This window comes from Macrosteles quadrilineatus, unplaced genomic scaffold (assembly GCF_028750875.1).
Source record: "Macrosteles quadrilineatus isolate MER2022 unplaced genomic scaffold, UCM_ALF_1.0 Scaffold_3__2_contigs__length_128488019, whole genome shotgun sequence".
NCBI classification, from domain to species: domain Eukaryota; kingdom Metazoa; phylum Arthropoda; class Insecta; order Hemiptera; family Cicadellidae; genus Macrosteles; species Macrosteles quadrilineatus.
The window spans coordinates 89,300,626-89,327,205 of NW_026542596.1; the positions used below are offsets into that span (position 1 = coordinate 89,300,626).

General features: G+C 33.0%; 1 protein-coding gene across 1 annotated transcript; it reads right to left on the reverse strand.

Moving 5' to 3' along the window:
• Nucleotides 1-16,359: 16,359 nt before the first annotated feature.
• On the reverse strand, nucleotides 16,360-24,708 carry LOC128990647 (uncharacterized). Its single transcript, XM_054413132.1, has 5 exons — nucleotides 24,434-24,708; nucleotides 20,924-22,792; nucleotides 20,287-20,490; nucleotides 19,418-19,649; nucleotides 16,360-17,865 (listed from the first exon to the last, which is right to left on the reverse strand). The coding sequence occupies exons 2-5, from the start codon at nucleotides 22,668-22,670 to the stop codon at nucleotides 17,802-17,804; spliced, it is 2,247 nt and encodes a 748-aa protein (XP_054269107.1). The 5' UTR covers nucleotides 22,671-22,792; nucleotides 24,434-24,708; the 3' UTR covers nucleotides 16,360-17,801.
• Between the last annotated feature and the right edge of the window lie 1,872 nt (nucleotides 24,709-26,580).

The window sequence follows — 26,580 nt, forward strand, 5'->3', positions numbered from 1 at the left end:
AAATCTTGACAACATTTCCAGCAATTTGACACTTTAATCATAAATACCCCCGCCGCAGCAAACCTGCAGACTAAGCGAAATTCCATTTGACTGATTGGATTTACACTGAAATGTCTACTTAAAAATATAACATTTATTCTTGATTTAAATAGAATTAGTTTAACAAGTACTTAGGTTTGCTGCATCAGGGAGGGTAAAACTGTTTTTTTTTTTTTTTTTTAAATGTGAATAGTTAGTAAGAAATAAAAACATTTTCCAAATTTGATCAAAATATGTTCACAAACAAGCAAACTACAACAGTTTACTTATTCTCCATAAGAATAACATGGGAATTTTAAATTTACAATTTTCTCCGTAACCATTAGGCGCATAATAACGCTTCAATATACTAAATTATTTGTTTTTTTAAGCTCTGCAAAATGGTTTGTAAAGAAATTGCTAAATTTTATGTTTTTTGGGTCAAAAATGGGAAAAACCTATTTTTACCCCATAAAACCCCCAGTAAACCCCTGTTCCCATGGTCCGATCATGCTGGATCGCGAACTCGTTCGAATAAACGTACGTTTACACGTTTGTACCAAATTTCATCAAAATCGGATCATTTTTGCTCGAGTTATCGTGCTGACGGACACATATATATATATATATATATGAATTTGAACGGATGGTGTTTTTGGCCTCTAGGGACCTCAAAACGAAAAAAAAAATCGGTCCCGCGTCCAGGTCTTACCATGAGTACTACGGTAATAGCTTGTTCCCTATATGGGAAATTCGCTAAAATGGGTAAAAAATTAAGGCGTTGGCAAGCTCACAAAAACTTTATTATTTGAAATTTTTTCTTAAATTAAAGTTGTAATTTAAGATGTTTGAGCTGAGGTGACGATAATGTTTTTACAAAAATATTATTAGAACTGTTTGTTGGCTCTTCTAAGACTTTTTTTTTATCAATTTGAATCATCCTTGAAATTTATAATAATGTTAAAGCTAAACATTTAATAAAGTTGTTCTATGGGTTTGACTTCTTCTAGCAATGTTTATACCACTATGTGATCTTGGTAGTTGTTTATAGATTTAAATATATTTATTTGCCATTATTACTTTGTAAGTAAGCAGTATTGATTGTGTAGGCTGACAATCTAAACTCATAATATGATTATATTATCAGAGCTAGGTATAGTTTATTTCAATTGTAATAGCAACATAAAGGAAACTCTTGTTTCATTTACTAATACTGTATTGGCTTTTATTATTTTAGTTTTTAGTAGAATTTCAATTTATTATGATGGATAGGATGGAGAGGACACAGCTAACTCACCTGATGAAAGGTTGCAGATGAGTCAAAGAACACATAAAACACACACATAATAATACTTGATATTTCGGAAGATTCACATAGATAAGATGAAAGGCAAACTAAGATCTATTTCTTTTGCTTTCTTTCACCTGATAAACTGTGTACCTCAGGATACATGTATCACAGTTTACTATGGATACGTTGAATCCATCTTGAGGTATGGAATCATACTGTGGGGAGTGTCAACAGAAGACAAATCCCTACTAATTTTACAGAAAAAAATTATTAGAATCTTAACCAAATCAAGAAGGAGAAAATCATGTAAAAACCTGTTTAAAAATCTTAGAATTCACACCATTTTTGGATTATACATAAATGAAATTCTAAATTGGATACATAACACTAAGGAAAATTTGTCAGATGCAGTCAAATTTACAGATAATTATAATACAAGGAATAAATATAATTTCAGATTACCACATCACAAATTGACGACTTTTAGGAACAGCCCTCAATATATGGGACTTAGATTGTACAATGAATTACCCCTGTATCTTAAAAATTTAAATGCTACTCAATTCAAAGATAAAATAAAAGATAAAATAATTGAGAAAGCCTACTATTCACTTGACGAATTTTTGGAGAACCCTATAATGTAGATAAAAATTCTCTGATATCCTACATGAGTTTATTTTAATTATTTTAACTATTAATTTTACTATATAATACACCACTATGACGAAACACCTGTTCTTATGTATGAAATGTACTTTATAAAGAACGTATTGTGTAAATAAAATATGTCTTATGTCTTATGTCTTCGCCTCTTTCAGAGGCTTCTTCAGAAGTAGGCCTAGATGGCAGTTACAAGAACAACAGTTTAAAATAGGATGACGGCCCTTTCATCAAATGAGTTAGCGGTGTCCTCTCCATCCTATATATTTATTTAATCCAAGCTAAATGCTTTTTCCTAAAAACATAATTTATTATGATGGAAATTTTCACCCGGCAATTTCACCCGATTATCGAGTAATCTTCAGTGTAATCTTTGCTCAATTGTAGCAACTGATGTTTTTCCCCTTATACAGTATATTGTAATTTGCTAGTATCATAGACTAAACAACACAAGGGAGTAAGTTTCATGCTAGTATACTGTAGATGGAGTATCTAGACAAAATTGAATAAATAAACAAAATTTAAAATACTACAGATTAACTTTTATTGTAAGTACTAATTTTGATTAATAAATCTATTTTCATTTTTCATAATTTGATTTATTTATTCCTTTTCATACTGTAATGTTGGTGCGATAGATGCAATAGCTGCAGTTTTGTCACTATCATTATTTTTGAGAGAGCAAAGCCACTTAGGTGCGTAATTTACACTGATGATCACTTAGGCGATTTAATTTTACACTCACCATGCATATGTAGTTGCCATATGTAGTTTTGTTGCTGGCTTAAGATAAGTAATTTCTTCAGACCATTCCTGTCCCAAAATAAAGCTCAATGACAAAAGGACAGGTGTCAAGGAAAAAACCTCTTTTTTCTCATTGTTAAGCGGCAACCTTCTAATTGTCAGACGAGCTCTAAAACCAATCAGCTATAATGTAGCTAAATAATTATACAGGGTGTCCCGGAACTCTCTACCAATATTTTAGGGCATTGCTCCTGGGTAAGAAACATACCTAAATATCATATTTAAATTGTCCGGATGTCCTTAGTTACTCACACAGCCGCCATTTTGTTTTTTTTTTAGTTATTAATTTTTTCTAAAGAATGGTTAAACATACGAAACGGAAACTTTGCACAAACATTAATGACAACTAGACAAAGCTAAAAAAAAATTATGACGATTTTTCAAATTCAAAAAACAAAATGGCGGCCATTTAAAATTTTTATAAAATTAACGGTTTTTGAGCTATTTAAGAAACAACATTTTTAATGGTCGCCATTTTGTTTTATGAATTTGAAAAATCTTCATAATTTTTTGTAGCTTTGTCTAGTTGTCATTAATGTTTGTGCAAAGTTTCCATTTCGTATGTTTAACCATTCTTTAGAAAAAAATTAATAACTGAAAAAAACAAAATGGCGGCTGTGTGAGTAACTAAGGACTTCCGGACAATTTAAATATGATATTTAGGTATGTTTCTTACCCAGGAGCAATGCCCTAAAATATTGGTAGAGGGTTCCGGGACACCCTGTATAATAGGCATATATTACATAAATATATTGTTTTTTGCTGTTTTTTTTTTACACAACCCGAAACAGGGATGCACTGTTTAGGGACTATGTGAACATATGTTAGTAGTTGGTACCCCTGCTTCTTTTACTTCATTGCCGATCAGATGAAATGCATTTTAGCATTACTGTCTATACTGCTTAGTAAGCCTTTTTGACTATTGATACAACTAGACAATCCATCCCCAAGTTAAAGAGGTCAACAGTCTTTTTATGAAAATCGTCTTAATTGAATGTGAGCCACCGTCAGATAGCCCTGATCAAAATTGACTAATTTCTGTCGAATACACGAACCTTTTTACCAAGCCAAACCAATGGAATGGCTTATTGTGAGCTATACAGCAACTGTTATGACCCATCAACTATGTCACTAACAATACATCAGATAAGTTACAAGATAGAATTTTAGAAACTAGTACATTCTGTGACTGGCTTATACAACTAAGTTCATAAAAAAAACTACAACTGGTCCCCACATACTGTAGATGGGATACCTACTTCAGTATCCAATAGTCAATGATGATACTGTAACAGGAATCTATTGTGATTAAGTCTCAACATGTTGTTTTCACAATAAAAAAGAGCATCTATGTATGATATTGTAGAAGAATATATAAAACTAGTGGCTTGTAGGGACATAAGTCCCTAAGAAGCTCAAATGTAAAACAACTTTTTGCAATACCGGTATTTAAACAAACTCAGAATAACATTATCTATGTGTCAGAATAGGCAGCCCTACACCATATCTTTTGTGTAAAAACCAGTTTGTTGTTCTTCTTTGTTTGCTTTTGTTGATGTCATTTTCAATAAATAATTTGAATCACTCCAGTGGTTTAACATGAAAAGGCAGCAAACATATCATTGTTTGTGAATAAATACTGGTTTACTAAGGTAGCTTTGGTCTTGTGGTTAATGAGGATAAATAAAAGCTTCCCTGTTTGGAATTTTAAAAATTCATTGGAGGTTCGCCTTCAGATGAATTGAAGACGCCTGCAATTTCATCTGCAGTAGGCTTATTATACCTACGACGATCCGTATTTATCCTGTCTACAAACCTAAGTTCTAATTCACTGTCACCTTGTACAACCATTTCTTCCGAAGCTCTTTTGTAAATTTGTGCAAATGGATTTTCTAATAGAATTTCAGCTAGTTTTGACAATATTTCAGGTTTTAAGTCGCTATTTTCTCGACGCCTTTGACGAATTTCTGTTGCTGTTGATGTGTCAATAATGTACAATTGGCCATACACGGGGTCTTCATCATGTTGAGGCAGCAAATCTGAGATTGAACGATAAATCTGTCCTTGAATTTTGAAACAGTATGGTCCTTTTCCTGGAATATCTTTCTTACAGGCTGAAAAATAAGCAAAAGCCATCGCACTGTTGCATTGTCAAATGAATTTATACAGTTGTGGGCTCTCTTCAAACAAACTTTTAAGTTCTACATTAGTTTTTGACTGAGGAAGGTTAATAAGTCCGTTATGGCAACATGTCATAAAATGATTATTCGTTAGTTCTTCTCTAAAATGAAGAGCACTACATTGAATGCACTCTTGGTCCAGTAATCCTGCATCATGGATCTTTACATTTCTCTCGTCTACCATGGGTCTCCTAAAAAGGGGTTGTAACATATCTTGATTAAGTTCGTCATTATCTACTCTTGCTCTCCTACGCGCACTGTCATTCCTATGAACAGTTCCCCGCCTTTGTGGTATTCCCCTGGCGTTCATATTAATTACAGTACTTATAATGAAAAGAATATATATCCAGCAGCCTACGTACCAAAACATCTTGAATCCCTGGTGATTTTATAAAAGTATGATCGAATATGATTACTCTACGTTGTATATTCACTGCACTAAAAAAATTTACTTACGAAGGAATGCAAATACACCATTTTAGAACCAATAACATTTATAGGTTATTTTAGTTGTTACACAACCTTAACCTTAAAATGTGTAGAAATATAAAGAAAACAACATCATTTAAAATAAACTTGAACATATGATTTAAAAATAAAAACAAAACAGAAGTTAGATTTAATTTCGACTCTTTGATTATTTATGCAGAATATTTATTCTATGTCATTTATTCCTTTAACACGACAATAACGTAAAAGCATGAAAAAATGAAACATGAGTATATGATTTAAATATAAACAAAGAATGCAGACGTTTTTCCGACTAATCTTCAATATTTCAGTTTTATTATAGTATACATTTCATAGTTGACTGGCTAAAAGTAAACCAAATGCGTGTATTGATCACTGTTTTCAAATCTGTGGCACAGCTGTTTTAATTTCAAAAGATGTAAACAAATTAAACCCCATGTTGTTTTAATGGGAAAAGTTTTATTCTGTTGCGAATTTATGGTAAAAAAATAAGAAAAATGAATAGTTTTCCCTCAAAATTCACGTCAAGACCTTTAAAATAAGACCCCTCCCATCCTTCTACGGCCATCCAGTCACTCACAATTTCTTTACAAAAATTTGACTTACGGAATTATATATATAGAAGTAGGATAGGTACCTAAACTTTTTTTGGTGAGAATGTTTGTAATGTTTTTTTTTTAGTCCAGTGCTTAATAAATCAACTGCATGTAATTGCAGTTGATATCGGTTTATAAACTCGATAAGGTGTAATTCTGTTTTCCATTTATATGCATTATCTTCAATCTTAAACATGAGCTGTATTAAAAAAATTGTATTTACAATAAATTCTCACCAACTGTGTAGATAAAAATGCTAAAAATCATATCAACTAACTTTTAAAGAAGTAGATTAAGCACGGCTGCCAGCTTATTGTGTTTTAAAAACAGTAAACACCCTGTATATAATAGTATTTATAATATAATGAAATTTTATAAATCTTGTATATAATGTACAATGGGCTACTGAGGAGCCTAAAATAAAATTACATCCAGCAAACTCTTAAAGAATAACAAGACAATATATGTTCTGGAAACCTTATTCAAGAGAAAAGCAAGCATAAGAAGAAAAATGCACGACATTTCTTCTAAGCCGTATTTTTATGCTAGTTGTTGTAGGGGGTTTTTAAATGTCATCCATATGGTTGATACAATTTTACTTTCCCTCTAAATAAAAAATAATCATATTTTACTACACAACTGAATACAAACTACTCAATTATTTGGCGACTGAAAACTTCATCATGCTCTGCTAGTTGACATTTATATGCTCCTAACCGATGCCACGGTTTTTCTCATTACCACAGATAAAGAGAGTGCTTGGTCACCCACAAAATGAACTTTCGCTAGGTTTTGTGATGTCTCATAAGAAGATGGGAGAAAGCAGACAAGAGGTATAAAGTGTCTGTCTGTGTGTTTGTGGCGTTTGTTCTTGTTTGAAGGTCTACGATGTTTAGGCTAGTAAGTACAAATTATTTATTTAATCTCAGAAATATAAAAGGTGAAAGTGTGTCTATTTAGTTTTGATTTTTATTTGTACAGTACACAGAAACAGCATTAATATTTTTTTTATTTTATTGTAAAATATAAAAGCTTTATTTTTTAAAATCAAAAGCATCATCCTATTCACCTCAAAAAGTCGGGATAATTTAATTACCCATAGTATGTACTTTTATAATAGTCGAATAATGTTTGGCTGAGGTTTTTGAAAAATATTGACTATCGATTTCAAACTCAGTTTTTCTAACACTAAAAGTTAAACGGTTAAACTAAATAGGTACAATGTAAAATATTTTCTTATCCAAAAGTTTGCTTGAAATATTACAATTTACAAAGTAATTTTGTATATTCTAAAGACAAAAAGATTCTCCAAAATACAATATAAATTGAAAAAGAACAACAATGGTAAGAAATGTTCTTTTCACACAACAGTAGGTATAAACAGAAGATTAAGGTGGCATGATAGGGTTGCGTGTAGAGATCACCTTAAGTCTCAAATTTGCTCAATTCAACATCTGTTTCAAGGACACGCCTCCTCGCTAGTAGCATTTCGTCACTCCTCTCAGCAAAATGACAGCTTAAAAATTAAAGAGAAGTAAAAATATCCCCAACGCAGCAAACCTACAGACTAAGCGGATTTCCAATTGCCTGATTGGTTTTAACTAATTTTTTTTTTATTAACACTTTAATTCCTTAAATAACATCAAGTTTGACAAGTAGACCTACTGTACTGTTACAAATGAATAAATTATATAATTCAACACAAAATAGAACAAAAATAAGTGCTTCCCTCATATTTTTATTGACAACACAATAAATTAAATTAATTGTACACAAGTTTTAGGTATCCATATTGAAGAATGTCTTAATTGGGATCAATCATGTAGAAAGCTTTGTATGTAAGGAAAATTCTGGAAACCATGATTTTAATTTTTTTTTGTGTTTTATCAACGTTAAAATAATTTTTCATTCCCATATCCAATCAGGTAATATATCTTATGGAATAGCAGTGTATGGTGGCTTTTACCAGGAAAATGTAGATGAGATACTTGTATTATAGAAAAAGGCAATAAGAACAATGTTCAATCTAGAATATAATGAATCTATAAAGCAACATTTTGTCAATTTAAAAATCTTAATGGTGTTTAGTTTGTACGTAGCGGATCTAGAATGTATCGGACATGTAAAAAATAATCAGGACAAATTTAAATTACATTGTGAAACCCACAAATTCAATACCCAAAAATAGTAAAGTTTTACCGAATCACAACCTAGAAATGTTCAAAACCAAGCCTTCATACTCTGGAATAAAGTTTTTTAAAGTTTATAACTAAAGAAATAAAAATATTAATGTTATTAAAATGTTTAGACAATTACTCGAAGAATATTTGGTAGGCCCATTTACTCTAGAATTGTTTATGAGAGTACAGTATAAAACTGTGGACAGTTTTATTTTCCTTGTTGTTTTGGTTTAGCGTTATTTGTATACAATACACCACAATATCCTATGCACGATTATGCAGATAGTTTATGCAACATACACAGGTAATGTTGTCTAGTATTCATAAGCTGACACTATAATTGTACGTTTTGTACATTTTTTTCAGCAAATGATTGAAACCGGCTCTATTTCCAGATGAGTATGCTGCTGTGCCTAGCCATGATGTCCGTGGTCGTGTCAGCTCGCCCTCGGTACATTGTCATCCCCCTGGACGACACTGAGGTGGTGGAAGGGGGGTGGGGTCCGGTGAGGAGAGCGGATAGAGTGTCTCGACAAGCATGGCTTGGTGAAACCGGGGACCAGGCTCCAGAACAGGTCAGTGGAAGGAAAAATCATAGAATAATGAGTTTAAATTTATCGTCAAATTTACTAGGACCAAATTTGGAATCTTCATAAAAAAATAATGATTCTGGTCAAGAAATTATTTGAAGTAGGAGTAAGGAAGAATAGTTTGCTTGATTTGTTGTGTTTTGTGACTCACGAGAAGTGATCGTGATGACTTGTTGGCTGTGAGATTGAATTTGAGTACATAAGGAATTTTACATCAAATTTATTAACTAACTAGAGCGCTGAAACGTCAATGACTGATTGAAAATAATGAATTCATCACAAGTCAGAATCATTTGATGTGCTTGTTACGTTCATCTGTACTAACAAAATATTTTTATATCAGTTAAAATTGCTGACATATTGTTAAATAATTATTTATGCAAAAACAAATCCCAAACTTTTATCCAATATGTACAAGTATCACTAATTTCACAAGTATGGTTATACTTTACATAAAGTGTAATAGTGTTTTACACTAAATTAGTTTTTTAAAAGATTGAAAAACCATTATATTTTTACTCAAAACCCCCAATGGCTAATGTTTAGTCTTTGAATGGCATTGATTGAATTACATACTTTCCACAAAGAAAAAATGTTTCAACATAGTTTTCATAGAGGTCAAATTCTGTGGAAATAACATTTGGAAACCATTATAAAAATTAGTGTTCCAATATGAAAGGCGAAAGGTGATCCTTCTTCATTAAAAATTTAACAAAATGTTAATTTCAAGCACAACAAACATTTTATTTATTTAAGGTAAGGCAAACATAAAAAGACATTAAGAATTCCCCCAGGAACAATCCTAAAAATAATTTCAACTTGTTTTAACCCAGTGGTGGTCCTAGTGACCACCTTGGTTTTGGGGTATGGAATATCCCCCAGAAACCCCCCTCCCCCCGGAAAAAAGGTGGAATTTAAAGCCTAAAAATCTATTTTTATACGTATTTGATATTTCATAGGGATATATCCCACCCATCCCCCCCCCCTGTTTAACCAAGTTGACTTAAAAGTTGGTAGGAGAGTACGAAAGCCATGTAGCTGATTATTTAATTTCTTCTAAACTCCAGAACCACACAGCTCATACAAGTTGTATGAAAACTCCAACCAACACAAACCCTTAACTTATCACCCCTTTTTTAATTCCACTCAGACCTACACATTACATTACATGAGTTGTCAAAAATTCCATTCAAAACCAACGTATGTTCTTAGGATGGTCGAGTAGAACGTCAGGCTCATGGACACCATGAACATGTAGACTACGGAGCGCACACAGGACATCACGGGGCGTTCGGCTGGTATGCTGACTTCCCAGTCAAAACCGACCATTAGTGACCAATTGTTATTGATTAGTAAAGTATTTTTTTACATATTCAGTTAATTTTTTGCCAACTAAATCTTAGTATAATTGATGGTTTATTCCAGTATAACTGTTTTGTACACAGTTTAATTAAGCTAGGCGGCACGGTTGGTCCCAGCTAACCGTGCCTCTGGGTTGACTAAGCTTACAAGTAACTCTAGCCTCGAGGGTAAACAAGCCTCAAGTCAGAGGTAAAACTCAAAACACAGTGACAGCTGAATTAAATCAAGAGGTGGTTGGGTTGGGGGGAGTAACCAAACCTCCCTATCAACCCAGCATTCAGGTTAACACATTGAGCTGTAACCATCCATCAGATGCAAGACTAACATAACTTAAATGAGTAAAACTAAAAAAAAAACGGCTAATAGCTAACTGACTCTTGTTGTGAGGTGCAAAGTCCAGTTTATAACTACAGTACTATGCTTGAGCTGAGTGTTGGTTTGTGGTGTAAGGCAATGTGTCCCTGGCCAGAGGACAGAACAGTTGATTGAGGGTTCAAATCAGATCTGCAGATTCAACTGTCTATGGACAACGTCCAACCTACAACACAGTGGACTTGGGGCTGGGTGAATGCATTGACTAAATAGAAACTAATATTCAATAAAATGTTGGTACTTTATTTAGCTATAGCCACATTTACAAATATTCCATTGCTAGGTAATACAAATATGACAGGTAGTACAAACAATAGTCAGTCTAACGTGTCCTTTATATACAGAGATCAGCAGAAGGTTAATATTACGGTTGAATACATTTTAACAGATACCAGTACAACATTGGGTTAGTACAATACAATATAGTCGGGTCACATTGAAACCTTTATTACCAATTTTGATTTTGTTGCTCAACGCGGACTGGGCAACTAAAACATCCACTCGATAGTGGACAAAATAATTTAATTCCAAACATTACAAATTCACAATGACCCCATTCATTTTACATAGTTTATTAGGCCTATTACAGCAAGGACGGTAAACAAATACACTATTTCGAGTCTAATAAAAAACGTCAATGAAAAAGCCTTTTCTGACTACTTAGGTAATGGAATAGTCTAATAAAAAGTCGTGTTTACCAAGTAGAAAGTAGTAAAAACAAAGTAATTTGACATCTAGATTTTTACTGATAACAATATCAACATCCACACTACCAGAAACTACTAACAGTATTCAAATGTAGAGAACTGTATAATAGGTTAGGTAATTCTATGGTTATGTCGTCTGCCAAACAGGACATTTTAACCGCAATGTTAGAACCGGTCAAAATTGCATGTTCAAAATAATGAACAATCACAGATTAAATATTATTATTTAAACTATTAACAGATTTGTAATTGTCTACGTAACGATATGACTAAATTAACACAGTTAAAACAGACATTCAACAGTGCTGTACAAAAGACTTAGCTTATGATTTACTAAATGATATGCAATAATTGTACTAAAACCTACAAATATGTAATAATAAATAGAAGTAATATAGATATAAAAAAATATATAACATAAAAACATGAAGCAAATATTATAAAAGAACAACAACAAAATAAAAAATATAGGAAAACAAACAACATTTAAAAAGCTAGGTAAACATTAAAATAAAATTAATAAAACAAAAAAATAAAATAAACATTTAAGTCTTTCATAAGTTACGGTACTGTATAGAAAAATATATTTTATTGCTGCAATGGCTTAGTCCCACAAAAATGTTCCATGGTCCTTTAAGAATAATTTAATAATTACCTATAAAATCAAATAGGCTAATATAATTACAATTATTAACTGTAATTTAATAATTACATCAAATAAAAAACAATTTTTAGTTAAAATACTTTTAAATTTTAGGCACTGTGTTTAGGAAGTGGATACCAACAAGTAAAACATTTTAGCTTTATTTGTCTAAAAAAACTTTTAAAGCCTATAGAACATTGTAGTTGGTTTGTATTTTAAAATCTGTGTTAGTTAAAAAATTTTACTTATTTTTAAACATTTGTAAAAGTGGAAGTTTTTTAATAAAACGAATAGTATTTTAAAATTATGAATTTTTTTATGTCAATCCTTTTAAAGAAATCAGATTTATTAGGAATTACGGTTAAATACAGTCATTGCCAATTTTTTCAAAACAATAACCTCTCCCATCAATAGTATATTTTATTGCTAAGTCCCAAAGTTTAGCTTTCTAATTTAGCTTAAGTTTAATGAAGATGAGCAAGGATCGCACAGCCACTTTTGGGCCATTTTCATCATCTATATATTAAGAGGTAAGTTATAAAAAAATAAGCAAACTTACACTAAGTATCGTAACCAACATTTGCACCTAATTTTAAAAAAACTAAAACAGTTTTGCCCTAAAATAGTTTCTATTTATCCTTGTAATGTTAATCAAATAGGTGTTACGGAAATTTTAACATTTTATGTCTGGTTTACTTTATGCAAGTGCAGTGCTCGATTTGCAGGACCTCTCTTTCGGATAGATAAAAATATTGGCACAAATAGGTGCAAATCACATTAAACGCAGTACAGTCACCTCATTTTTTTAATGGAGCACTATGTAAGTGTTATGTTAATGAAACAGTATATCAATTACTGTGGACTATTTAAATTATTAAAATAGATTATTTTGGAGTTATTTTTTTAATAGAAATATTTTTGGATAAAGGGACAAGTTTGAAATTAGATCTTTAAATTTAGTAAATTACAATTTCAGCTGTAAACACATTGTATTCTTTGCTGCATTGTACAGCAATATTGTAACAGCTGACTAATTTTTTCTATAAATAAAATTAGCCACATTATCTGCACAATGCATGAATTTAAAACAGTTTTTTACTCAAGAATATTACTACTGTAGTGTTGGGGTTAGAAAATGAAGACACAATCTTAAAAAACAACTTTGTTAAAAAAAGAAAAATCATAAAAAACAACTGCTTAACCAAGTTTAGCTAACTATTATTTTTAGCTACATCTGTGAATAAAACGTGTATGTACAAAAGTGCTCGATAATGTAGACCATTCATGCAACAATCATACATTTAACATATGTTTGGTCATGGAATCTTTGTTAGTCTTAGTTATAAAATATTTCCTCCTAGTATAGAAATAACCTTCCTTTACACAACCTAGTTTTAGGTTGAGAATCTTCAGTTGGTAAAACAGTCAAATGCAAAAAGAAGGAATTTTACATGGCAATAAGTCTTGAAAAGCAAGTAAGTGTAGAGGAAATTTAAGCATTTAAAAGATATTTATTAGCAACCTGTTTATGGGTTTATGCTACAATTTCAGGCTAAGCTCGCTTTTATTGTCGGTCCTGTATTATTCTTGGTAAATTATATTTAAGAAAAACATATCTCCATTACATGCACAATTCCTGAACATCATAATCATACTGTAGATCTGTGTTGAAGGCTTGGTGACAAATGTTACTTAACCTAACTGATAATGAAGTTACAATTTCAATTTTGCAAGGGGTTTTCTGTGTAAACAAAGCTTTAAGTTTATAAAATAGATACGTTTACTCAGATAGTTTCCTAATAAATATTATATATTGGTTTACAAATTTTAAACACAACAACCTTACATTTTAATTCAATTTTATGGAAGAAAACAACAATACAGTTAGTTTTACATGTATCAGATGGAAAGGATATAATTATTATTTCGCAATAACGGAAACTATTTACCTATCTGATAATACCTCAGCAGTACTCATGAAGTTTAATGGTCTCCAAGAGTTCAATAATATTTGAATGTATTTCACCACTTGGCTTAACTTAACATAAATACTGAATTTAAAAAATATAGGCCTACAGTATCCTCAATTCTTAGAGAGCTGCTGAAAACGTCTATACCAGACGTTGTGTTTACCTTGTTATAATGCACTTAAAAAAACTCTGAAAATATCGGATACCTATTAAGAGCTCAGACTGTTTTAGTTATATGTCATGTCATTAATTAAATCTTAAAATCAGAAGTAGACACATCATTTATAGACTACTGGCTTCTTATCTGTGGTCTATGTACTGGCTGGAACCACTTTTTTAATCAAATACAAAACATTCAAATACTACAGTAGACTCCCTCTGAACAACACTCGGCAGAAATGACATCTCTTTAACCGGACAATTTTTATCAGCGCATCGGTTTAACCGGACTAGATCGGCAGGAAGTGGGTGGTACTAAAACGACTGTTCTCGTGTTAAAGATTTGAGACCAGTGATCTCGTGTCTAAATACAATGCTCTCATAAATTTAAGTCAAATATGTATACAGTATGCATTTAAATGGTCCGTTTTAACAAGTTTTTGGGAACATCGCTTTAACCGTAAAATCCGTTATCCGGACTGGCCTCGGTCCCGAGGAGTTTGCCGGATAAGTGGGAGTCAACTGTATTGAAGTTCTATTAAAGTTAACAAACCGTTAACTTTATGGTTTAGCATAATTAAAATTTTGTTTCCATTCCAAGAAATAAAATATTTTACATCAACACAAAATATAATACAACAATATTTTTTAATTCTTAATTTGGTTAAAACTTCAGGAATATTAAAACATCTCGTCTATTTCGCAATAGTGCTTAGACAAAGGTTATACTAAAAAACTGTCAAATACTACATGTACCTTCATAAATACATTTTTTTAAGGATATCTATACTGACTACACAGTTTTCATTCCACCATTCTACAGTCAAGCATAGTATTTAGCATTGCATATTAAAGTTTAAGCTCCAGGATATAAAATAAAGAAATAGATTATTCCCTATATGGGAAATTCGCTAAAAAGACTGATGCATTCTGGAATTATATATTCACTGAATAGTTTTTAAATTGATAGACAAGTACTATCTTAGTTTTCTTTTGACAATAGCTATGTAACATGTAGACAGACAACAAGCAAGAATGTAAATTTGGCACTTAAACTTGTCCAAACAAGTCTACTACTCACTGCAAGCATACAAATGATTTGTTTTGCATAGGTATTTTATATTACATCACTCAAAGTTTTGAATTAAAACACCTTTTTATGAGTATGTATTTTGGAATAGGTACAAAGTAAAATTACATATCACTATTTCACAAGGAGATTTCATTATTTGAATCAAGCAGCACAATATTTGAATGGAGTATAGAGTATAGAATTCTTTGAGAAAAAAATACAAGTAATGGATGAAATGTTCCTTCATCAGTGGAATGCAAAGAGTAAGATTTCTTAGGGAGTAACATAGGGTACTCCTCAATACATAGAACAAAAGTAATGAAATACTGTTTGAAAATACAAATTATACTTTACACTGCAATCCATTTAACACTCGTGCAATTCCCTTTATACATGGAATGTACGGAAAGATTACTTTTTTAATTTGCATTATCCTTTTCCTGTGGAATATAAGGAGTGTACAGCTGTTTAAGGAAAGAGATGATGAAATTCACATAAAATCCAAAGTATTATAATGCCTCATTTAAAATATAAAAGAAGGTCAATACTCCCCAATATACAGAAAGGAAGAAAAAATGTATTTAATAAAAGGAGGATTATCTTCCCTAATTTAAAGAATGTAAGGAGAATAATAATAATAATTTTGGGAAGATTGAAAAAGGAAGGACAATAATACTAGTCAATCTGTGATATGTAAGGAGCAAACATCTTACATTTTATGTCGTCTCAAGTATACAAACACCAAAACAATCAAGCTAACAACTAATAAGGAACAAAATTGAGGTAAGAGAGCATAGGTCGTGTAAGATGTTGTAGGTTATAAGGAACTTGTGACACAGCACCTAACTGGATAAAACTATGCTAGTTGCATTTAAATTATCTGTTTACCGACATAAATATTTCAACATTATTTATATATAGTTTTATTATGGTAGGGTGACTAGAATATAGAATACATTTAAATACAAGGTGTGTGCACGATTGGACTTGTAATATAGACAGTAGTGTTCAAATAAAATTCTTACAATTACTTAGCCAGATCTTGTCATTATTACGATCAATACACAAGGATAATAAATTGACCCGCAGAACACAGATTACCCTTAAAATTATGAATGAAGAGGCTTCATAAAATGGGACAGACGTGAAGTCACATAATAAGCAATTTGAAGATGGAGGGAGCATTTTACAGTTGGTTTGGCACAGTTTATAAATATTGCAAGAGTTCACATTTAATGTATCCACAGAGTAAGTTTTGACAAAATCAAGCTTTCAAAATTTTAGAATTAATTTCTTAACCCTTTCCACTCGGATTAGTTGACCCCTTGTTGTCCCATGCGCTTGCATTTATTGCCATGCAAAAAAACATGTTTTAAGTTTTGTGTACATATACTGACTAAAATAAATTATTTGTTGTACTTGAGGGCTTGATTCTTATTCAGCATAAAATTGTACACAAGTAAAACAAAATATCAAAATAAATATACCCATAAAATATTTTTTGTGTGGTCATAATATAAAAAAAGCAAAATAAAATGTACAAAATATTTTTTAGGAGGCTTTTTAAAAAACGTTAACACATTTTCAGGATTTGTAAAACACTTTATCAACATTAGTTATCTAGTTGCCAATTCAAATCAGCCATTACAAGAAGGATTAGGTGTATTTTTAATGAAAAAATGCATTTTCAAACTTAGATTTTTTGGTGATTTTGGTCGTCATGGTTACTATTTACACTTCTCTATTCTTTAATCCACAGCTGACTAAATAAACTTACAATTATTTTTCAAGCTACCAAAGACATGTAAAATGAATAAGGAAATCATTAAGTTTGTATTCAACACAAATTCAAAACATGCAAACACTATATAAAAGGGATTTATTAATAAAAAGCCGATGCTGAAAATGTCGCGGCGGCCGCGACATACGAGTGGAACGGTCAGACGTGAATGTCGCGGTAGCGGCGACATACGAGTGGAAAGGGTTAAACACTGCAGTTCGAGTATGCATTAAAACAATAAGAGAATACCAAATTTTAATCATTATAGAAACAAACTATTTGAAGCTAGAATCCAAGGGGGTGAATAAAAATTCCAGAAAAAACGTTATTCGATGTAGCTGAAAATCAAGGTTACGATAAAGGTAATTTAAATAGATTTTTTCTCTCGTTAACATAACATAAAAAACTAGCTACCAAGAACACTATCTAAATATCACCTCTATCTTGCTATTCAACAATAATCAAATCAATTCTAGATACAAGAAATTTGTGAGTTGAATTATGAATTATAGTACTATTTTTTATGTTATGCATGTAGGACTAGTGCTCATATTAAATAATTATAATTGCATGAGTTTTATCAATAAATTTATTTTGATGTTGAATCATGTACCTAATTAAAATATCAAAATTACATTAATTTATCTTTACACTTCAAATGGTGTGCTAGCCGACAAGATTATTCTTCATGAGTTCGTAAGGCTTAGCAAAAAAATTCACCTGGTCTAATGCCAAAAATAAAATGTCTGCAATATTTAGTAAAAAACTATTTAAATTAAACATTTATCTTAACCAGCAGTGAATGATTCAAATAACGTTGAATTTGAGAAGGTAGAATGCCAAAGTGCATGCTTACCTAACATCGATATTGATTTAAAATTGATCAAAGTAGAAGCTATTACCATGGGAAACATGTCTTTAGGTAATTATAATAAAGCTTAATACCTTACATATTACTCCAGGCCATCACCACTTTTTTGAAAGGTACGAAGATCGCACAATCTGTGTCGCTGAAACAACAAAAATATATTTTAAAAAGGCAATAAATTGTAGTTCTACTTATTAACCATCCTCACAACCAGAAGTAATCAAAACTGATATAAACAAATTTTTAACATAAAAAATAACTATGTATAAATATCTAAGCTATCTCAATCCAACCGAATTGTTGAAACTAACATACAAATGAACCTTTCACTACTTATTTCACTCAATAAGGGCTAATCTTCCACCTGAGCCAACAGTATTTTTCATCATAGTATCCAGAAAACAGCTGTTTTTAGATCAATCATCTTTTACAGGTAACTTCAAACAGGGAACAGAAAAACCCTATTGTAAATTTTTCGGTTCGCTAACCTGAAGATTTGTTTATGGTACGTTATGAAAACGCTGCTAATCGGATAACATTTTGATTTTAAATTATGTTTGTAAACAACAGAAATGTAAACATTGATGACGACTTTGTATAACCAACCTCAAATTATGTGGTCTAATTATGTAATGATTAGAAGGTTTCTACAGTATAATAAAAAAAATACTTGTTCATCGATAGGAGCAAAAAGGTATTTTTTTATGAAATGTTGAGCTTAGTATGAAATTTACAAATCTGCCAAATTCAAACAAAATAATGCTAGTCATCCATAGACAGGCAAACTGCAACAAATTATTTTTTCTCAACAAGAATAACATGGAAGTTTTCAATTTAAAATTTTTTGGGATTATAGGCCCAAAGCTTTTAACCGTTAGACATAGCCTAATTCAATATATTAAATAATTTGTATTTTTAAGCCTTACAAAATAATTTGAAAGAAACTGCAAAATTGTTTGTTTTGGGTGGATCAATAATGAAAAAATCCAGTTTTTATCCAATAAAACCAACCACACAAGTTCGTTCCCATAGTCTGATCATGCTATTTCGCGAACTAGTTAGAATAAATGCAAGTTTGCACATTTGTACCAAATTTCATCAAAATCGGATGATTTTTTCTCGGTCTGTGTTTTTGGCCTCTGGGGACATCAAAACAAAAAAGTGAATTGGTCCTGGGTCTAGGTCTTACCATGAGACCTACTGTAACAGCTTATTCCCTATATGGGAAATTCGAAAAGTAAATTGGTCCCGGGTCTGAGTCTTACGATGTGACCTATCTCGATGTGATCTTGAAGTGATCTTATTCGTTATATATGGGAAATTCACTACAATATAAAAAATGACAATAGCAATATTACGTACCTAATAAGAATAAAATGAAAACTTTGTGTATCTGCAACCTACTACTACGAGAAATCAGTCCATCTCATTCAAAAGAGACCAAACCCAAACTACAATCCTGAAGAAATTAAAATTGCTCAAACAATTTAGCTTCCTATACCATACATGAATTATTTTGAACCAGTCTAAGCAATACAAGTTTTTAAGCAGCATGTAGACCTTAAGTGGTATAGCCTAGTACATTGTAAGTTACTCCGTTGACACTATTCATGTTCAAAACTTTATATAGTGAATAAATATAATTGGATTTCATTCTGATAGAACCAAAAGCTAGGCAAGATAGTTTGGCTCACCAGTCAAAGTAGCGTCGACCTCCGTATGATCCGTCACAGTTGCCGTCCGACCTCCCCAGCTGAACTCCCACATAGATGTCGTCTCCTCGGCCAGACACTGGTCCTACATACCTCACTCGGCCCACCACCACTCGACCTTCGTTGGTGATCACCTTCACCCAGTAGTTTAGCTTCAAGTCTCGCGGCAGTTTTGCCAGGAACGGTGAACTTGATTTCGGTGGCTCAAATGAGTCTGAAAAATCCTCAATGGAATTAATTTATATAAAAATTAATAAAAAAAGAAGCAAAACTGTTTGAGAAAAAAAATTAATGGTGAATAGAAAATTTTTATTTATAACTTAATTGAAATATGATTGAGGTATGGTATGTAAATTACACTCTTTATAATATAAGTTATATCTGCAATAGGCATATTTTAAAGATTGTAAATTAGTGGTGTTATTTATAATATGCCTAATTGTCTCAAACAAACATTCAGAGATAGTATAATAACTCTCATATCGTGTTTTTGTGGATTCTAATTTTTTTTACTATAGGCCTAATGTCATATTTGAAAGGTAAAAGGGTAATTGCCTTATTATTCTTTTTGCCTCTGAGACAAATTTTGAACAGTATTTAAACATGCAGCTTGCTCACAGGTCCCCTTATAAAACATATTTAGTGTGTCAATAATGATGTTTTAAAGATTTAAAAATCATGTATTGAATTTGTAGATTAATACTCTAGATGTTCACAAAATTTTGTTCATCATGTGGGAATTATTGACACAATTTATTTATTCATTTATGTTTTTACTACATCAATGGCATTTTCAAATTTACAACTCTTGTTTATACCATTTATGACACTTTTAAAAACTATAAGCATACCTTTAAAAGGTTCAGAATATCTCCTCGAACGTCTTTTTCTAGCAGTCTGAACATAATCTGCTCCCGTCACCATTGAGTCGATGGATCTTCGCAAGAATTCTTCCGACTCTTCAATCAGCGAATCTGTAGAGTCTTCGCCACTGTCTTGCTCCAGCGGTAAGCGCAGATCTGGTAGAGATTGACCAGGGCGCCGAACAATTGTATCTAAAGATAAACATTGCGTTAAAATTGCTGTATAGTCAACAATTTGCGAATGTTTAATGTGTTCAAATAGTAATGTTATGTAATGTTGGGCACTAGAAAATATTAAAAGGATATTATTATGCAGTGAACAGATTTCATTCTAACAAATGAATTTGAAAAGATCTGTTGAGATTGGTATGAATAATATAGTGCAAGAAGTAGTGGTATGTACCTATATTAAACTAAATTCTTAAGAAAGAATTTTTTAATCATCAAGTTTCTATTCCCATTCCTATTCCAAAGGTTTAAAATAATTTGACTGACTTTTTTTGTGAAAAATTATTGTTTATTGACATTGTTCATGTGTAAAATTACTTAAGTCAAGTTACATAACTTGACTCCCTGGGCCTACTGATTAAAATTTCAAAATACGCTTAGTGACACGTCATTTTACCTTGGAAAGTAACTCTGCTTCGACTTTTTGATGTGGTCAGCGGTCTGAATGTCCTAGATGATGAAGATATTGAGAGTTTAGAGTCTTGTCTCCTGTTTGGACAGCACATACTGTAGCAGCTTGTGTCTGGTTGGTGGTAAGAGGCTGAGAAAGGAACACTGCGAGATCTGCGGCAATGTGTCGGAGACGTTGGGACGGACCAGTTAGGCCGAACGTTGCAAGAGCTGTACCACGAGGCGTCCAATGAAGAAACCGACGGTTTCATCGAGTGCCTTCTCCTTGAGCACTCAGACATATCCATCACTGAGGGAGAAGGAATTGACATCAGCGAACCTTGATAGTACTCCCAGCTGGGGTGTTGGCTGTTGCAGTCGCATGGAGACCAAGGCACCCGGCCTAAGTACCCTGGAGATAACACACTGTCAGCGTTCTTCATGTATGAGAAAGCCCGAGGGTAGTTCTTACATAAATTTGAGGTATTTATGGCTTCGTTACAAAGATGATCGGCGCTTCTAGAAAGTTCTGGGACCATGCTTGTGAAATTTATATCGGAGAGGAGAACCCTTCTGGCTTCTTGGGTTTTCTCTGAAAGTCTCAACGACTGTTTTCGAGGAGGGCAGTGACTAACAGGGATTGCAAATTTTGAAGGTAATGTCGTGAAGTTGCTTGCGACTTTGTGATGAGCGAGGAAACTTTCTGACCTCCAGTGAGCTGGCAGAGCGGTTATGTCAGTTTGAGCTTCAGATTCTTGTTTGTTTGAATTCTTTTCAGCTAAAATCGGCCTGGTATTCCTAGGGCTTCGAGAACTTTGGGAAAACTTAACCAGCAAAGGACGAGGACTATGATGAGTTTGTTCTAGTAACTGACCCCTACTTCCGGTCATCGCTTCTCTGTGTATTATCGGTCTATAAGGAACAGCGTTTGGTAAAGTGTTACGCCTACATATTTGAGGACTCTCGTCTTCATCGATGACTCCACACTTGGATATATCTGTCTCTACAAACACAGAATGTGTCCACGTATGCTTGAGAGTTGAATTGCTAACAACATCTTTAGTACTCTTGTCTTCTCTTTTAAGTTGCCACGTTTCAGATTCCGCAATTGACACCAAATCCTCATGTAGCCCGCTGAGCTCCTTGTCGTCAGTAGTGAAGATGAGCTCGATATCGTCCAGTTCTTCAGAATCCTCCGACTCCCCCTTGCTGATCTGAGGAGTTCCTGCTCCTTGTCTGCTCGTTGCACTGGATATCGATTGATCCCCGTCATCGTGCACTGATTTCTCTGCTTCATCCCCATTCTCTAAGGACGGCTGATCAACTAAACCATTTTGTCCTCTAGAGCCCTGGTCGTTATTTGATCCTTCTCTGTCATTTTTGTCTTCCACATTTTGTGCCTCTTCTGCCCTTCCTGAATCTACATTTTCTGTGGAATCCATAGACTTGTTTGGATTCTGCTCTGTTATGGTTGGTAAAGAAATTTCAATCCCTAAAGAGCTGACATTCTCAGACGAAAGCACTCTTTGTCTCAAAACATGATTCTCCAATGATAATTTCTCTATTGTTTTTTCATAAACAGTGGGATCAACTTTTCCTTGCACCTGCTGTCTCAGTGCTTGCAACTCTGATCTTGATTGTTCTAAAGCTGCCCTCAGAGACACAACAGTCTGATGCAGCGCTCTGACAGTATCTAGACTTTGCCTCTCTGCATACACCACTCCAGCGACCTGGCCTGCTTTCCCCACTTCCATTTATTTGATCCAACACTCATTTCTCTATAAAATTACCTTCTGGCCCTGGATTTACCTACTTCTTGAACCTAAGTTCTCATTTAACATTGAATCAGAAGTTAATTGCTCCATCTGTTCAAAGTCTGAAATAAAAATAACAAAATTATATTAAGATTAGCCTAAGTATAATAATTTACTGCATATCACATGTAAAATTTGGACATGTTTTTAAAGATAGATATTGCAGTATTTTAAGAAAACGTACCGGTAGCGGAAATTATGCATTATAAGGTGACTATGAGAACCTATAGTAGCCTAATTATTTTATATATCATTAGAAACTAGATTTTTACCTGGAAAAGATGGTGCAAACATTTTTCTGCTGTGACAAAACTGAATAAACTACAATAGTTTGAATTTATTACTGTAATACCTCTTGTCTGCTTGTCTCTGTCTAAGTGTTGGCCCGAAGTTGGATATTATTTACTTTCCCCAACTCACCTAAAACGTCCTATAAGACGTTTTTAAACCCATCCTAGACACCATCACTACAACTTTCTCAAACGACTTTTTTTCGCCGAGGCTTTCTGTATACATCACGCCTAGATTACTAAACACCACACCCAGATTACTAGACACCATGTCCAGATTACGGTTAGGTAAGACTAGAAGCGAGGTGTCTAGTAGCGAGCCTTTCCCCCCACCCAAAACCCCAAATTCCGACCAGTCCCCTAGATGGTAGGGCTTATTGCTGATACATCTATCCGATTGTAGGGGTCTAAGGAAGCCTCGGCAACAAAAAAGCCATTTACGAAAGTTGTAGTGTTGGTGTCTAGGAACGTGTTTGGTGTGTTTAAAAACGGCTGCACTTTACTTTAGGTCCTGCACTCATTTGAATTAAAATATTGATCGATATATCAAATGAAACAATAGAATAATCGATATTTTCATTCGGTTGTTTGTGTAGGACCTAAAGTAAAGTGCAGCCTTAAAAAAATGTCTTATAGAACGTTTTAGGTGAGTAAACACACATAACAACCGATCTACCACCAGCAAGTCTAAATAAGAACCTGTCTAAGTTTAAGTCTAAGTTTAGCCTACCCATCCTGTTTTCTTTGGACCCTTAAATTACATCTTAAACTAAAATTTCTCATAAAAAAGGCTAGGCTATGTTTCGATTTTAGGGGGTTTCTGAAGGTTTTTTGAATAATTATATTGTATACAAGAGGTTAAGTTACCTTGATTCTGTCCAAGTAATCCTTAAGTCGTCATTAGTGCGACCGGTTTCGATGTCTATGGCATCATTGTCAAGCTGAACGTAAAAATCGCTCCTAGGAGGTCGTCATGAGTCTTGAAACACACTTAACACGTAACATATAACACGTACACAAACAAAAAACGATAAAATGCATGGCCACACAACTAATTTACAACACAGCGGCGGGTACAGGGTGTAGGTCTAGACTCCACCCTTTGAGTCTAGACCTACACCCTGTACCCGCCGCTGTGTTGTAAATTAGTTGTGTGGCCATGCATTTTATCGTTTTTTGTTTGTGTACGTGTTATATGTTACGTGTTAAGTGTGTTTCAAGACTCATGACGACCTCCTAGGAGCGATTTTTACGTTCAGCTTGACAATGATGCCATAGACATCGAAACCGGTCGCACTAATGACGACTTAAGGATTACTTGGACAGAATCAAGGTAACTTAACCTCTTGTATACAATTCATGAAGTAATCCGGAAGGCAATACACAAGATGAATAATTATATTGTGTACACACCTTTAGAAGAGTTATCCAATCAAGAAGTTTAGCCTAAGCCAACACTTAAGTAAGCTAATCCATTTTCATTACTTAGAATTAATCAACCGAAATATGGCAACTTCGTGTATTGTACTGGCATTCAATGTTCCAATAAATTAATCACCGAAACTCCACTAAAGAAATACGCGTACAACTAGTCCCAGATAACGTAAAGAGCAGCATTACTGCTTCAGACAGAAATCATTATTTTCAGTCAACATCCGAGACAGTAAAGTGAAGGAGCGTACACAAACAGTAAACCTAAACCATTTTTGCACTTTGCAGACGACGGAATCGACCTGACAGTTCTACGCCACTATGATCTGACTCCAAACAAATATGAAGCGTTATTATGATCAATGTATATTGCCTTGTTTACCAATCCGTCCTAGAATGATTTAAATCTCCTTTTCTAAAACCATACATTTTAAATCATTAAAAAACGTAACAACTATCAACATTTTTTGTAAATAACTATCAAAAAGAGGACAATTATGACCCGCGGAACTTACCTTAGGGGGGTGGGGGTCACCTACATTTTTAAAATTTAGAATTACTTTTATGCGTTTTAGGGGCCTATTTTAGATAGGTACTGGAACATTCAGCATTTTGTATTTTTTACTGAATATTATCTGGCAATTCCTAAAAACATATAAGCCTATATTATAGTACGTTTTAGAAATTTTAAGCTAGAATTGTCGATTTGTTAGCAAATTTTTTCACTACCACTAAAATAGTTGCTTTTAATTTTCATTCAGACATGCTTATGTTAACAATGCTATTGAAAAAAAATGGTAGCTTAGGCTAGGTAGCTCCAAAACTTTTGTCTGGATTACTGATGTATCCCCTCTCGCTTGATATCAAATGACTGGATAAATGGTTAGTCTTCAAGACTTTAAGAATATATTCATGATTTTGCCACGATTGCGGAAAAAGATTACGTTATTTCCATGACCGCGGGAGACAAAAATGATGTCTAAAAAAACCGAAGAAGATATTGATTTTGCCACAATTGCAGAAAAAAGATTACCGTTGTTTGCATGACTGCGGGAGACGATGATATCTTCAAAACTGGATGTACAAGATGAAGCCACGATCATGAATAGGGGTCTCAATCCCGGGATCCCGAATCCCGGCCGATTTTTGATACCTAGAAATCCCGGGATTGGTGACTTTTAATCCCGGGATTAACGGGATTGCAAAACCTATGTGAATTTGAGGACTTTTACTTACGGAAAATTAATAAAAATAGTCCAATAACACTTGAAAAACATATACTCTTTATTTTTAGGACGATTATATGAAATGGTATATAGCCTAAGAATGACCTTTTTTGGTTGGAAAATTTAATTATCATTAAACTCAATGTGGACGAATGTAGGCCTAAATATATGTTTCAGTTTTTAGACGATTTGGATTTACTTTCTGTAAATATGTTATTACATATATTAGTTAGAACTTAATTACAGTAGGCCTACGAGTTATTTTGAGTTTTACTTTTGACATTAAACGTAAACAACGCAATTCTCTTGTAGCAAAAATAACATTGCAATCGGAAATTTAAGTATTATTTTCATTTAAGCCATAAAATATAACTATAAACACACGAATATAATCTCATTATTAAAGATTGCTTATATTTAGGGTCTATAACATTTTGTTATTAGTGTGGTGATTAAATTTCTTGCAATTTAAAATTACGTTTTTCATACACACGATACTACATAAGCAGATGGTTTATTGTTTTACAGTATCTTATATTGTTTTATTGCTGTCAGTCAAAATAACATTTTTACGCTGATACTCGTGATTCTTCCCATTTTATCTTTTTATTTTAGCTAGCGTGGCGTAGGCTACGTGCGAGTGCGGTTGCTCGCGATTTTTTTTAATGTATTTATTATATTCTAGAGTGACATATCAACATTTATACACTGTAAATAAGAAATACGGGCGATGAAAGTTCCGCGTGGTAATATTTATTTACTTAGAAAACGGAAACATTACGCAGTGGAACACTGGTAAGGCCAGTTTAAAACATTAAAGTACTCAACGAGGGGACTTTCTCGCTTATTTAAAATGGCTAATATTATATAATCCCGGGATTGATCCTGGGATCCCGGGATCGG

Coding starts and splice junctions, on each gene's coding strand:
- LOC128990647 (XM_054413132.1), bottom strand. CDS start 22,670: ATGGAAGTGGGGAAAGCAGGCCAGGTCGCTGGAGTGGTGTATGCAGAG. Junction 19,650..20,286: donor ATATTCTGAACCTTTTAAAG/GTATGCTTATAG, acceptor AGGATTTTTCAG/ACTCATTTGAGCCACCGAAA. Junction 17,866..19,417: donor GGTCGACGCTACTTTGACTG/GTGAGCCAAACT, acceptor TTGTTGTTTCAG/CGACACAGATTGTGCGATCT.